At 35.8% G+C, this 15,907-nt stretch overlaps 2 protein-coding genes and 1 pseudogene across 2 annotated transcripts in view; all 3 read left to right on the top strand.

Annotated features, from left to right (window-relative positions):
- On the top strand, positions 384 to 6,456 carry LOC104768079 (annotated as a pseudogene).
- On the top strand, positions 7,654 to 8,798 carry LOC104766897 (eggshell protein-like). The gene is made up of 2 exons (XM_010490875.1): positions 7,654 to 8,196; positions 8,312 to 8,798. Exons 1-2 carry the CDS (start codon positions 7,689 to 7,691, stop codon positions 8,560 to 8,562), a joined length of 759 nt encoding a protein of 252 aa, XP_010489177.1. The 5' UTR covers positions 7,654 to 7,688; the 3' UTR covers positions 8,563 to 8,798.
- Positions 13,975 to 15,907, top strand: part of LOC104766896 (ribonuclease 3-like protein 3) — a 5,047-nt gene continuing 3,114 nt past the window's right edge. Inside the window, exons 1-3 of the mRNA XM_010490874.2 lie at positions 13,975 to 14,439; positions 14,539 to 14,691; positions 14,792 to 15,903. Of these exons, the coding sequence (XP_010489176.1) occupies positions 14,110 to 14,439; positions 14,539 to 14,691; positions 14,792 to 15,903 (1,595 nt within the window). The 5' untranslated portion in view covers positions 13,975 to 14,109. The remainder of the gene's footprint in view (positions 14,440 to 14,538; positions 14,692 to 14,791; positions 15,904 to 15,907) is intronic.

The following is a 15,907-nucleotide window of genomic DNA, read 5'->3' as shown; positions in this document are numbered from 1 at the left end:
GAAAGGAAGAAAAGAGACTTGAAGGTGAATTTTTTTTAGTTCCGAGTTAAATCTTTAGGTTGAATTATTTTCTCAAGAGTTTAACTTTAAACATACTTTTGGGTTTATATGCTTTTGGATCAGGCAAAGATGTTGAAGACAATAAGATTAGAGATGCACAATTACTGCAACTTGACTTTGATACTATAAGAGTAGCAACTACTGACTTCTCTCCTAATAATCAGCTTGGAGAAGGTGGCTTTGGTGCAGTTTATAAGGTGATTAGATTTGATTGTTTCGTAATGTTTATGATCTTTGTTACACTTATTGATGATTCAATATCTTTGAACTATCACTAGGGTGTTCTTGATTCTGAGGAAGAGGTAGCTGTGAAAAGATTGTCAATGAAATCAGGACAAGGCGACACTGAGTTCAAAAACGAAGTCTCCCTGGTTGCGAAACTTCAACATCGTAATCTGGTTAGGATTTTAGGTTTCTGCTCAGATGGAGAAGAGCGACTCCTCATCTATGAGTTCTTCAAGAACACAAGTCTTGACCATTTCATATTTGGTACCTTAAAACCCTAAACCCTAACACAACCATCTCTATCTGATGAATGGTCCAAATTAATCGTTTTCTTTCTCAGATTCTAATAGGAGTACGTTCTTGAAGTGGGAAACACGTTATAAGATAATCTCAGGTGTTGCTAGAGGTCTTCTATATCTCCATGAAGATTCTCGTTTCAAAATCATTCATAGAGATCTTAAAGCCAGCAATGTTCTACTGGACGATGCAATGAATCCAAAAATCGCGGATTTTGGACTGGCGAAGTTGTTTGATACGGACCAAACAATTCAGACTGGGATTACAAGCAAAGTTGCAGGAACCTATTAGGGACTATTGTATAAATATCTATTAATATCTACACTTATGTTATATTTCCTATTGTAAAGAGTCTTGGTACTCAAGTCTAGAATATTCTCTTAGGGTTCTTGTGATTGTATATATATTCTTGTAAAGCTTAATGAGAAGAACAACTTTGACGCCTACCACTTTGTTATGGTATCAGAGCGGATTTGAAAAAAAAAAGAGAGAGAAGAGAAGAAAGAGGAAGAAACAATGACGACGGGAGAAGATGGTGACAAACAAATCGCACTCGCGAAAGGCGGTGCAAGTGGGGGACAAAACACGGCGGTGGATAAGGCTACACTCTCACCGATGTACCTTCATCCATCTGACGGACCGGGGAATCTAATCACCACAGTGCAACTAAGGGGAGAGAACTATGAAGATTGGTCCAAGCATGTGCGGAACGCCTTGCGGACGAAGAGAAAGTTGGGATTCATCGATGGCTCTTTCACCAAGCCGTTGACGGAAGAGGAGATAGAGCAATGGGAGGTCGTAAACTCAATGGTGGTGGTGTGGCTCATGAATACTATTGAACCCACGTTTAGAACCTCTGTTTCCATGGTTGATGAAGCAAAGGTTATTTGGGATGACTTGAAACTGCAGTTTTCTGCAGGAAACGGACCACGGATAGGTGAAATTCGGGCAGCCTTGGCAAATTGTCGACAAGGAGGGGATACCGTAATTGTATATTTTGGGAAGCTCAAAAAGATGTGGGATGAATTGGCAATATATAAACCAATTCGGACGTGTACATGTGGGGAATTGGCTGCTCAACTGGAAGAAGATCGAGATGAAGAGAGACTTAACACGTTTCTCAACGGCTTGGATGATGCTCGCTTTGGAACAGTACGTTCTACAATTACGAGCTTAGAACCTCTACCGAAGCTTTCTCAAGTTTATCAACGTATCATCCGGGAGGAGAGACAACAAAAGGTGATATGAAATAGGGAGACAAGCACCGCATATGTTGTCGGGTTCTCGGTGGCCGCTGGACCACATGGTAGTCGTACTTACCGTGAACCTTTTCGTGAAAAAGATGTAACATGCACTCATTGTGGGAAGTATGGGCATGCATCAACCGATTGTTTCCAGTTGAAAGGTTATCCCGAATGGTGGGGAGAGAGAGGGCGTGAATTTGGTGTCCGTGGTAGAGGAGGTGGTGCTCGTGGGAGGTTTGGTCGTGGTGGTGGAGCGTTTGGAGGTTCTGACCGCGGAAGAGGCAATGGAGGTCGTGCGAATGCCACACAAGCACCACAGTCGAATGCTGTTCAAGCAGCTCATGTTGGGACGATGAAAGTGGAGCTTGATCGGAGTGCTTTCCCACAATTGACGGATGACCAGTGGAGTGCAGTTCGACAATTTGTCAACACAACTAAGCAAGATTCTGTTGACAAACTGACCGGTAAGAGAGATAATGTAGATTTTATTATCGACACAAGAGCTTCTCACCACATGACATGGAAGTTGGAACTTTTGAGCAATGTTTGTGATATATATCCATGCTCGATTGGATTACCAGATGGTGATAGAGCAATTGCTGTTAAACAAGGGGATATTTGTTTAAGGGGAGATTTGTGGCTTCGGGGAGTTTTATACTCTCCACAATTGCAATGCTCTTTGATATCTGTTGCTAAGTTACTTAAATTGACAAAGGGTTCAATGACGTTTACTGAAGATTTATGTGTGTTGCAGGACCGTACTTCGAAGATGCTGATTAGCGGTGAAGAGTGCGGAGGGGTCTATGTTTTGCGTGGTGTTATGAGGACTCAAGCTCAGGCAGCATCCAGTTCAGGAGCAAGAGACTTATGGCATCACCGTTTAGGACATCCATCTAGTAGGGTTGTAACTTTTTTGTCGGGGTCTGTTGATGTTGGAAAAACTGCAAAGTCAGAAGTTATTTGTGACGTATGTTTTCGAGCTAAACAAACTCGTGATTGTTTTCATGAAAGTTCTAATAAAGCTGCCGAGTTATTTGATTTGATTCATTGTGATGTTTGGGGCCCTTATCGTACTCTTTCTTCTTCGGGCGCTGCATATTTCCTTACTATCATGGATGACTTCTCCCGAGCTGTTTGGATTTATCTTCTTCACGAAAAATGAGAAGTGGTCGATTCCATTAAGAAATTTTGTGCGATGGTTGCTAGACAATTTGACAAAAAGGTCCGTGTTGTGTGGAGTGACAATGGATCTGAATTTATGTGCTTAAGGGGATTTTTTGAGCATGAAGGAATTCTTCACCAAACATCTTGTGTTTATACGCCTCAGCAAAATGGACGTGTCGAGCGCAAGCACCGTCATATCTTGAAAGTGTCTCGATCTCTCATGTTTCAAGTAAGCTTACCAATTCGATTTTGGGGAGAATGTGTTATGACGGCTGCTCACTTGATCAATCAAACGCCATCTACTATCCTTCATGGGAAAACACCTTATGAATTACTATATGGATCGGCACCTCTGTTTGATCGTCTCAAGGTGTTTGGATGCTTATGTTTTGCTCATAACAAGTCACGTGATAAGGATAAGTTTGGAGAACGGGGTCGCAAGTGTGTGTTTGTGGGGTATCTGTATGGTCAGAAAGGATGGCAAGTCTTTGATATCGAGAAGGAAGAATATTTTGTATCTCGCGACGTTATCTTCCATGAACATGTATTTCCATTTGAAGTATCTAGAGACTCACCTACAGCTCCGTCACATGCCACAGTGACAGAGGAGGTGCGTGAAGATGATTTTGTGAGTTTTGACAAGGAAGGATTGATCAATCCTCATGTCAGATCGACCAATCCGCAGGATTCGTTGCTTGTTGATAAAAGTACAGAAGATGATGGACCGACCGATCTCACACCCCGATCGGTCATTCCACCCTTGGTTCCAACTTTACAATTGGCTACAGAGACTGATCGATCTAAGGGGGAGACTGATCAATCTCAGGAGGAGAATGATCGATCTACGAGGGAGAATGATCGATCTCAGGGGGAGATTAACCAACCTGTGTTGGTTTCTGATGTTCAACCAGAATTGAGAATTGGCAAACGTCGTAAGCAACCTCCAGTGAAGTTGAATGACTATATCATGAACACAACGCAATGTATAACTGACCCCTCACCACGCACTCCCACTTCAGCATCTTCCTCTCCAGGTACGATCCTCTATCTGATTTCGAATTATGTTCCATGTAATCGTTTCTCGGATAAGTACAGGGATTTTCTTGCGGCAGTTACTGCTGCAGTGGCACCAAAGACATACGCTGAAACTGTTCAAATAAATGTTTGGTGCGAGGCAATGGGTTTTGAGGTTGATGCTCTTGAATTGCTTAATACATGGTATGAAACCGATCTTCCCCCGGGAAAGAAAGCACTTGGGTGTCGTTCGGTTTACACAATTAAGCATCGTTCTGATGGTTCTATCGAACGCTATAAAGTACGTCTGGTTATTCGAGGGGATCGACAAATTGCAGGGAAAGATTATGAAGAAACTTTTGCTCCTGTTGCCAAGATGACTACGATTCGAATGTTTCTTAAAGTGGTGGCTGCAAAGAATTGGGAGGTGCATCAAATGGATGTTCACAATGCATTTCTTCATGGTGACTTAGAGGAAGAGGTCTACATGACATTACCTCCAGGTTATCGAGGATCGGGTCCAAATAAAGTTTTACGCCTTCACAAGTCTTTGTACGGATTGCGCCAGGCACCGCGTTGTTGGTTTGCCAAACTAACAAATGCTTTACTCGAGTATGGTTTTGTTCAGACATATCCTGATTACTCATTATTTTACTTAGAACGTGGAGATATGAGGCTATACGTTTTGGTCTATGTTGATGATCTGTTGATTGGTGGCAATGATTCAAGAACTATTTCTTAGTTTAAGGAGTATTTGAGTGAATGTTTTAAAATGAAAGATTTGGGTCATCTCAAATACTTTCTGGGTATCGAGGTTGCAAGATCTCCACAGGGTATCTATTTGTCTCAACGCAAATATACTTTGGATATTATTGACGAATGTGGATTGTTAGCCTCCCGGCCATTTGCGACTCCAATCGAAGAGAATCATTGGTTGCAAGTCATTGAAGAAGGTCCTTATGCTGATCCAGGGCGATATCGTCGTCTTGTTGGACGCTTAGTGTATCTCACGGTTACACGTCCTAATCTTACTTATGTTATTCATATTCTTGCACAGTTTCTCAAGCAACCGCAGGTCAAACATTGGGAAGCAGCACTTCGGGTGGTTCATTATCTTAAAGGCTGTCCTGGACAAGGGATTTTGTTGACTGCTAATACTGATCTTACACTCTCTGCCTATTGTGATGCTGATTACCAGACTTGTCCTCTTACTCGTCGCTCGTTGTCTGGCTATGTTATACTTCTAGGTGGGTCTCCTATTGCGTGGAAAACAAAGAAGCAGAAGACGGTTTCAATCTCTTCTATTGAAGCGGAGTATCGGGTGATGCGTTACACAACAGGTGAATTGAAGTGGGAACGTGAACTTCTATCCTGCTTTGGGGTTCGACATGATACTCCTATATCACTTGTCTGTGATAATCAAGCTGCTCTACATATTGCCGCAAACCCTGTTTTCCATGAGCGTACTAAGCACATTGAAGCTGATTGTCATTTTGTACGTGATGCAATCAAGGCTGGGCTTATTGCGACCTTCAAGATACACACTTCCCACCAGCTTGCTGATATTTTCACTACGTCTCTTGGCGGTCCGCAATTTTCTTACTTCTACGCAAGTTGGGCATTCGGGATCTTCATGCGCCAACTTGAGGGGAGTATTAGGGACTATTGTATAAATATCTATAAATATCTACACTTATGTTATATTTCCTATTGTAAAGAGTCTTGGTACTCAAGTCTAGAATATTCTCTTAGGGTTCTTGTGATTGTATATATATTCTTGTAAAGCTTAATGAGAAGAACAACTTTGACGCCTACCACTTTGTTAGAACCTAGTAAGCTGCCACAATAAAAAAGTACCCTTTTAGTTCTATCAATTTTTTTTAAGGTAAAACCAAACCATAAATTATATGGTTGTTGCAGCGGTTACATGGCTCCAGAGTATGCAATGAACGGGAAGTTCTCGGTAAAAACCGATGTATTTAGCTTCGGTGTACTAGTCCTTGAGATTATTACAGGAAAGAGAAACAACTGGTCTTCAGAAGAACAAAGCTCATTATTCCTCATCAGCTACGTAAGTGTTTTATTTTCTGCCTGTAGACTTTGAGTTTGGGATTATAACTTTAGACTTAATTGTAAGTCATATTTGGTGTTTATATGTATAGGTGTGGAAAAACTGGAGAGAAGGGAAAGTGTTAAACATTGTGGATCCAAATTTGATAGAAACAAGAGGTCTAAGTGATGAAATCATGAAATGTATTCACATAGGTTTGTTGTGTGTTCAGGAGGATGCAGAGAGTAGACCAACAATGGCAATGCAAGTTCTTTCACTTTACCAACACCCTCTCAACCTGGTTTTTACTCGGAATATGGAGAACCATCGCCAAGAGATAATAACACTAGTAGTATAGCATCTTTGAATAATGTTACAATCAGTGAGTTAGTTCCTCGTTAATTACTTTGTCAAAGGACACAAATGAAAATTTTATATTGCTTTAAAGTTTAAAATTTACTTCATTATGTGTCACTATGTTTTCTCTTGTAAAATATTCGTTTTGCGTGTAATCCTAATTCGTATCGTTGTATTGAGTAACCAAAAGCTGCATTTGTAATTAAAAAAAAACCCCGGTTTTAAGATTATGAAGTAGGACTGCTTCTCAATTTTGAATCTTAAATTTTCATAAGATTAAGCTTTAAGAATTTATGTGAAAGGTTTGGTTAACTGATTATTTACAATGTGAAGATGAGGCTGATTCTCTTGAAATGGAGCTTAATTCTCATCTTCCATACATCAAGATTCAAGAGAAATATGAAGGTGAGAATGTATGTGAACTGTGAAGTTGTTTGTATTGAACTTTTGGTAATTTAATTCGAGAATATCCCATAAACCTCTCTCTTGTTTTTTATATATATTTTTTGTGATAAATTTGTATATTTTTCGCATGTAGTGAAATGAGAAAAGATATGGGAATATTACCAACTTTCTCAAAAACTATATAAATATTTTTTATGTTTGCTTTGTTGAAATTATCTTTGTAATTTAATTTAATTTTAAAATGTAAGTAACTTAAATTTGTATGCAAGTTGAATGTTTATTTTTGTTCTGACCAAACATGTCCTCAATCACAATTCACAACAGATACTTTGAGCTTTTATGTTTAATCATCTTATCGTCACTAAAACGTAACTCTATAGGAAGACAAGTTAATGCTGAAAAAGACTTTATGTAATAATTTATGTTTTGATTCGTCAACGTTAACTTAGCTCAAGTAGCAACGAAATGCAAAGAAGTTTTTTTCCCACATTGAAAATTCATTGACGTACAAGTCAACGATCTTCCACTAAACAAGTCCAATGCATTTTTCCTTAAGAATCATCTCATTTTAGTTGGTTTCTCACTTCTATTCCCTTTTTAAATCTATTTTACTATCGGCTATAATTCAAACATTTACGGCCGTACCTTACTTTTTTTCACTCATGTAAATGAATGTAACATTGTGTGCTAAAAAGAATCAATACTTTTTGTTATCAAATATTTTAAAGAAAAAGGTGACTAAAATCTCACGTTTTCGGCAGTTTGGCACCATCTCTGTCATATGTCCTCCTATAAATAACCAATCTCTAAACTTTCGAAAGAACACCAACACAATCACTTATCAAATAACTAATAACTCATAAGAAGAAACGATGGTGCATTCTCGTTTTTTAAACCTTGTTTTAGTCCTAGTGACCGTTGCCTCTTTGTTCACTACATTTGCTGAGGCCAATAGAGGATTTGGCTGGGGTTGGGGTGGTGGCTCAAACAATTCAAGTGGTTCAGGTTCAAACTCGAGGTCCGGATGGGGTTGGGGTTGGGGACATGGCTCCAACTATTCAATTGGCTCAGGTTCAACCCCAGCGTCAGGATGGGGTCGGGGCTCTAGTAGAAATGGTTCAGGCTGGGGTTGGGGTTGGGGTGGGATTCCCAACAATACTCACAACTCCGGATCTGACGGCTCGGGTTGGGGCATGGATCCTAACAACAATTACAGCTCGGGTTCACGCTGGGGCTATGGAGGTCATTCAAAAACATTTAATGCCACCTACAATGGACCTAGAAAGATCATAGTCGGTGGAGACAAAGAGTGGACTTACGGTTTTAATTACGCCGACTGGGCTTCTAAGACTGCTCCATTCTTTCTCAATGACATACTTGGTGAGCCATTTTTCTTTTCGACATAATCTCACATCTTTTAGGGAATGTATATAACTTTTCATGCATGTAAGTTTTGACAAAAAAAAATATTAATGATATGATCATGCGAGTGCAGTTTTTAAATACAACCCACCAGCCCCATTCACGCACAGCGTCTACCTGCTTCCGAACCCATCGAGCTATGAAAAGTGTGACGTGAAGAAAGGCAAAATGCTTGCGTCCCCGAAGCAAGGTGCTGGAAATGGCTTTGAGTTTGTTCTAAAACAGATGAAGCCTTACTACATTTCGTGCGGCGAGCATGAAGGTGCTCACTGCAACAACGGTACCATGAAGTTCACCATCATGCCTATGCTTCCCCGTTGGTAATTTGGTAATCCAAGTCCAACATTAGTTTTTCATTTGGTTGTTGTGTTATCAATAAATGGGATTACCATTATTTATGTGTTACAATATTTACATTTTGTTGGGATTGTTTGTGGTTTTGCTTTATGTTTTTATTATGAGATCACTATTGTTTGTATACTACCATATTTTTGTGGTAAAAAAGGGCACCGTTTGGTATTTTTATGACAAAATATGACCAAACTTTAATATTCCCTCTATAGGATGTTTTAGTTAAAACACGCATATTAAGAAATAGTTACTTTTAAAAAGTTTAACCAATCATACATAAGACTGCATAATATAAAATATAAATTAATCTAAAAGTTGTATAGAAAATTGGAAACAAAAATAATTCTCTAAACATCTTATATTATGAAACAGAGAGAGTATTTATATAGGGTTGACAAGGTTTACCATATTCCTGTTTTAGCAAATGGAGTAAGAATCGTTCCTTATCAATCAAAATATGACTAGATTCTCCAAATTATCTTTGAATTCCGTTCTTTTTTATGGAGGATGTTTATGGATTAAATTTGTTAAAGCCCAAGATTGTGACCCATTACAAGTTCAATAGAAGCACATAAATCCATTTTCGTAGCCCATGTAATTAGGTTATTCTAGCAACTATATGTTAACATGTTATGATCATCAATTAAAGTAATTAGGGTTGCCGGCATCTCTCTTTTCTTTCTTCTTCAATTGTTCTTCACATAGTTTGGCTAAAAGATTATCTTCATAAGATTATACGTGATTACAAAAACAATAAATCACTATAGTATTTCTATCTATTAACTTGTACATTGAAAGATTGATTTGGACCTATGAGTTGGTATTAAAGCTTCTATATTGAAGCTCTGATACCAAACTGTAGCACAAGATCAAAGCTTCAAGATACAAGTCAATTTGGTAGAGAGAAAAATATACCTATAATTTTTACCTTTTTTTAATTTTTACCTATTACAGTAAAACCTCTATAAATTAATAATGCTGTGACTAAGACATTTTATTAGTTTATAGTGATATTATTTTATAGATATATTTTTAACTTTTTAAAAATTTTGAATTGAGAAAATTTTAGCAAAATAAGATTAAAATTTTGGATGTTGTAAATTTTATGGTATTGAAATTGAATTTGAAATACTTAGAAAAAATTATTGACACTAAATCATAAATACTATAGATAAATTCACTTATACACATGACATACATAAATTCCAATTTATTAATAAAAATATCAATTGCCGTATTTTAATATTCTATCAAACTATCAAAATGTAAATGATGTATATTTAGAAATTGAAAACTTTAAAAGGTTTTAGCTATTTTTATGAAATGTTATAGAGTAATTTATATCATTATAGTTTGAAGATACAACATAACAATTGTTTTATAAATACGAGGTTTGGGAATAACATACTTTATTATCTCAGCATATATATATATATGTATGTAAATTTACATGATTATTAATTTATAATATTATTGGGACTATATTTTACATGGAGATTTCAAAAAATTATTATCTCATTATCTTATCGAATTTTGTTATTTTTTATATTGGCCCGACTTGGAACTAGCAAAATTTATTAATTTATAGTGTTTATTAATTTATAGAGGTTTTACTGTATAATTCAACTTCATAATGTTCTGTTCTGATACTACTCTTTTAAAGATTTTACTTGATATCATTTCAACTTTTTTTTCCTCATGTTGGTTTCTATAGCTAAATGGTTATATATAGCTTCAACCTTGGCAGTTTTTGCAGCTTCAATATATATTTAGAAAACATATATGGTTAATCCGTTAATGGTTTATATGCAAAGACTCTTATGCCGTAATCTGATCGTCAATATGTATTTAGAGAACAAAAACGTTTAGAGATAATTTATAAAAAAAAAAACTTTTTCTTTCCTTGTTATTTTGTGGATCCAGTTTGCAAGTGTGTTGTACTTGTATATGAACTCACACATAATGGAATTATGCAAATACCAAAGATACGACTTTCTAATTAGTTTCATGTAAACAGCTGAGCGATATGGTAATCTCCAAACCAAAACTACTCGGCTCTGCTTACTCTTGTCTTCAATAGCTTACACTTTTTTTTATGAATAACTATATCAATATTACGAAACATTTAAACATATAAATTTATAGAATTAAGACCTTCATTATTTCATTTTCATGGGAGAAAAGAAAATTTATAAACAAACTCAAAAAGTCAAAAATTATATTTAATTATTATTAACTTATTCGAACTGTTATTGAGCAAATAGAAACAAACTTATCTGGTTTAAACCTAAAATAGGGGAATTTGCATCAACACCTACTTTCTCCCACTTTAACAACACACACTACTTTATGTTAATTTTATACTTTTCTCTTCCAAAACTACATATTACTCTCTCACCAAACTAAACTCATCTCAGCTTTCTCTCTCTGATTCTTCTCACAGACTCAAATATATATATTTTAAGAAGGGAAAAAGGAAAAAAGAAATAAATAAGTACAATAAAATATTCCAACAGCAACATCAACCAAACAACATATACTTTTCTTCTTTGTTTCCCTTTTGCTCTGCCATATAAAGAGAGGATTATCTCGATCTCTCATTTCTTTCCTCATTCAGTTTCTATTTCAATTTCTTTCCCCACCACCATACCCAATCCCCAATTCTGTTTCCTTGTTTCTTCTCCTTCACCGTTATTTTAATCTATAAACGTATCATCAAACAGTGATTTATTGCAGAACTAGATCTTGCTCTTCCCTCTCTTCTTTAAGGATTCGAATTGGTTAATCTGCAAAGAGAATGAAGCACTTTATGATACCAAGGAACACTATCTTCAGTTTGATGTGAAGACAGCAAAGTTCCGTGAATATGTGGACATTGCTTCATGGACAACAATACCGCATCAAAGCCACCTCGGCACAACCACCATGGTAGAGAAAGGCAAACACCACCGGATTGGTATAAGGAGAAAGAGATATATACTTTAGGAGGATGGGGTTTTCTCTTTACTCGCCTTAAGATGTTACCTTCTGTATTTTCTCATGTGTTCCTTGTTTTACTAAAATTGTAAAAAATGATATGGACAAGTTTAAATGGATTTTCTTTTTACTTTTTTTTTTTGGGTTATTAAACCATTTTGTGTGTAATTGTGTATATGAAGCAAAAGTAGAGGCAAATGGTAAAATCTAAACATCTTATTAAACTATATCGTCTTTGCTTGGAGTAAAGCTTTGTATCATATAAAATTTAGATTAAGAAGGAAAAAACCTAAAAACGGATTGCATTAGATGTGAGTGAGGAGAGTAATGGCCAAAATTATGATGATGGTTGATGGAAACCATATTACCGAATCCATGATAAGCAATCCATAATGCAAATTCCAATAATACATGGACTTGATCACCCTCTTCTCCCCCTACTTTGTATGCTTTCATCAATACTTTTTCACCATCTACATTTGCTCTCATGGATGACCATCATCATCTACTTTGTATGTCCACACCGTAATGGCCATATGGTAAGATCCTTGTGAAATCAACACATGGCCCTGGTAGCGAAACTTCATGGATAGTTGTTGGTCAAGTTTTTATGGACTAATTACTATGGTTATTATTTTTTTTCCGACATGGATACGTTGTTTTTTTTTTTTTTTTGTAACGGTCACATAAACATATTTTTTTGATGCAAGAAAAAAAAAGATTTCATGTGTTCAAGATTCCTTGAATGGTTTATAGTTCAAAATTTATGTTTAGATTTTAGTGTTTAGGGTTAGGGTTATAGGATTTATGATTTAAGATTTAAGTTTTAGGTATAAAGTTTTAGGGTTTAAATGTTTAGGATTTAGGGTTTAATGTTTAGAATTAATGATTTCCGGTTTAGGTTCTCTTGTTGCAACCTCGAGTCCATAGCACAATATTTTTCCTTTTAACTTGAACATCTTGATTATATATATATATCCATGTGGTTATAGTTTGGTGGATATACTTGAATGTTCATCAAAAATATAAAAACAAAAATGTTTTGATGCAAACAATAGTAAATTTCATTGAGTGGTGTTGTTCAAGTATATTTATATTTTGTAATAGAAAATACAGTGAGGATTATGTGAGTGTCTCCATGGCCCTAGCGGCGATGTTTCATGGAGAGTTGTTGGTCAAGTTTTTATGGACTAATTAATATGGTTATATCATTTTTTATTTATTTCGACATAAATATATTGTTTTTTTTTGGTTGTAACAATCACATGAACGTAATTTTTGATGTAAAAAAAAAAAAAAAAATTCATGTGTTCAAGATTCGTTGAATGGTTTATAGTTCAACATTTATGTTTAGATTTTAGTATTTAGGGTTAGGATTTTAGGTTTATGATTTAAGGTTTAGGGTTTAAGACTTAGGGTTTAAGGTTTACGCAAATCTCCATTTACCAAAACATAACTTTTTGATGAAATAAGTTTTGATATGTTTTTATATGATTAAACATAAGTAAATATCTGTTAACAATACTGTAAATGGTCATCCACTTATCAGTGAACAAATGTTCAACTAAAAATGGACAGTGTATAATATACTAATTAAAATAGAGAAACATATCACCTCTAAAATAGAGATGACTATTTTTTCCTCTATATTTGAAACAAATTTGCTTTTAAAATAGATCTCTATATTTTTCTCTATTTATAGAGGAAAAATAGAAATGGATTGGAGATGCTTTGCTATAAGAAAAATTCTTGGAGGTGAACCACTCTCATTTACCCCCTCTTAATTAACCAATCAGAATACAACAATATGCTATGTCATATCATATTTTTAAAAACAAATCAAAATTAAAATAGAAATACAAAAAAACTAAGGAAACAAATTATGTAGATCTTTTATTAAAGAAATTATGACGGTTTGAGTTTATAAAATAGGATTAGGGTTTAAATTTATAATTTTAAAAATTATGTCGGTTTGATTTTATAAAAGAATGGTTAAGATTTAGATTTTACAATTAAACAAAATTATATGTCGGTTTGAGTTTACAAAAGAGTGATTAAGATTTATATTTTACAATTAAACGAAATTATATGACGGTTTGGATTTACAAAAGAGTGGTTAGGGTTTAGATTTTACAATTAAACAAAATTATATGTCGGTTTAGGTTTATAAAAAAGTGGTTAAAGTTTAGATTTTACAACTAAACAAAATTATAGTCGGTTTGGGTTTATAAAAATGATTAAGGTTTAGATATGATAATTAAAAACTGTAATATAATATTAAAATTAACAATTTTAAAATTGATTGATCTATAAAATTTATTTCCTTATTTAAAATTTGTTTATTTGTAAAATCTAATCCTCAGTTTTGCATTCACTTGAACAAAAATCAAATTTAAACCAAACTTGTGTCAAACCAAAACTAAACCAAACCAAACACTATGGTTTCTTTATGAAACCAAAGAAACCGAACACGCTTGTGTTGTGTCACTGACTGACCTAATTAATATCTCCGATCTACGACGCCGCCTTGAGCTTTGGCCGGAGATGGAATCTGTAGAAGCCGTGGAGAATATCTTAAACTACAGTTTCAAGGATAAGAATCTTCTCAAGGAAGCTATAACACAAACCTCGTGTAGTAATGTCGAATCATCTACTTTATTCGAACGGCTTGAGTTCCTCGGCGATTCAGTTCTCGAGCTTGCCTTCACTAATTACCTCCACCTCACTTACCCTGATCTCAATTTCAAACCCAAGGAGCTTCGTGTTATACGAACTGCTAGTGTAAGTAACGAGACCTTCGCTCGTGTTGCCGTTAAGCACAATCTCCACCAATGCCTTATACTCGAGGATCCTGATCCTTCTATAGATGCAAAGGTACTTTAACAGTAGTAAATGCCTCTGTTTTTTGTTTTTTTTTGTTTTATGTTGAATGATTTGAGAACATGTTTGGTTTGGTGTCTCATGTATTGAAAGATTAAAGAATTCTCAGAAGCAGTGAGTAAAGAAGATGAACCACTTCCGTTTGGTGGAGCGGTGAAAGCTCCGAAGATACTCGCTGATCTTATAGAGTCATTAGCTGGAGCTGTATACATTGATGTGGATTTTGATTTGCAAAGAGTTTGGGAGGTATGCGTGTTTTTTTATGTTAAGTCTACTTTGGTCCTTTTGTTCTATGTTTTATTATTATACGTTTCTTGAATTTAAAGATTGAGAAAAATATTTGTAGATCTTCAGGGGACTTGTGGAGCCAATATATACACTGGATCGTTTGCAGCAGGACCCTGAACCTGAAAGAACATTTCTTAGACTTTTTCATGTGGCTGATAAACTTGGCAAGCCAATCGAGTTCAAGTCTTTCAAAGATGATGAGGACGGTAGAAATGTTTGTGAGGTCTATTTTGGTGATAAACTTTTTGGTTGTCGGCGTTCTATTAGTATAGATAATGCAAAGCTGGGAGCTGCGAAAGAAGCATTAAGTAGGATGGTATCTATGCCCATTGAAAAGATTGTTGATGAGGATAAACTTGCCGTTGAAATCGAAGATGCGAAACGGAAGTTGTTTGAGATTTGCTCCACTGAAAAGGTTAGGTTACAGACTGGAGGATCACCTTCTTTGTTCACCACCTCTGAGAAACACCCTTTACCTTATGAAATGACACCAGATGAAACAGTTGTGTATGAGGATAGGATACATGTTGGACTTGAAGATGTGAAAATGAAGTTGTTTGAGATTTGCGCCGCGGAAAAGCTCCGATCACAGAGTGAGTCATCTTCTTTACCAACTGCCTCGGAGAACAGCTTCACCTATGAAGTTACACCAACAAAAATGGATGTTGGACCCGAATATGTGAAAGGGGAGTCGTTTGAGTTTTGCTCCACTGAATTATCTTCGTTACCAACCGCCTCCGAGAATCTTTTGACCGATGAAATGAGACGAGAACAAATGGTTATTGATGAGAAGAGTCCACATGAAGATGTGAAACGGAAGTTGTTTGAGATTAGCTCCCCTGAAAAGCTTCAGTTACAGACTGAACCACCTTCTATCCCCACCGCTTCTGAGAACCCTTTTTCTGAGAACTCTTTAGAACAAATGGTTATTGATGATGATAGTCCAAATGTTGAACCTGTAGATGCGAAAGCCAAGTTGTTTAAGATTTGCTCTACTAGAAAGCTCCAAATACATATTGGATCATCTTCTTTGTCCAATACCTCTGTGAACCCTTTAACCTATGAAATGCCAATAAAACAAATGGTTGTTAATGAGGTTAAACCTAAAGATTCGAAATTGAAGCTGTCTCAGATTTGTGCCATGAATAACTGGCCCAATCCGATTTTCAGGTAT

The sequence above is a fragment of the Camelina sativa genome, chromosome 19 (assembly GCF_000633955.1).
Source record: "Camelina sativa cultivar DH55 chromosome 19, Cs, whole genome shotgun sequence".
In the NCBI taxonomy this organism is placed as follows: Eukaryota; Viridiplantae; Streptophyta; class Magnoliopsida; order Brassicales; family Brassicaceae; genus Camelina; species Camelina sativa.
The sequence above is the reverse complement of the archived record's forward strand: the minus strand, read 5'-3'. Positions and strand labels throughout refer to the sequence as shown.

Coding starts and splice junctions, on each gene's coding strand:
- LOC104766897 (XM_010490875.1), top strand. CDS start 7,689: ATGGTGCATTCTCGTTTTTTAAACCTTGTTTTAGTCCTAGTGACCGTT. Junction 8,197..8,311: donor CTTTCTCAATGACATACTTG/GTGAGCCATTTT, acceptor ATGCGAGTGCAG/TTTTTAAATACAACCCACCA.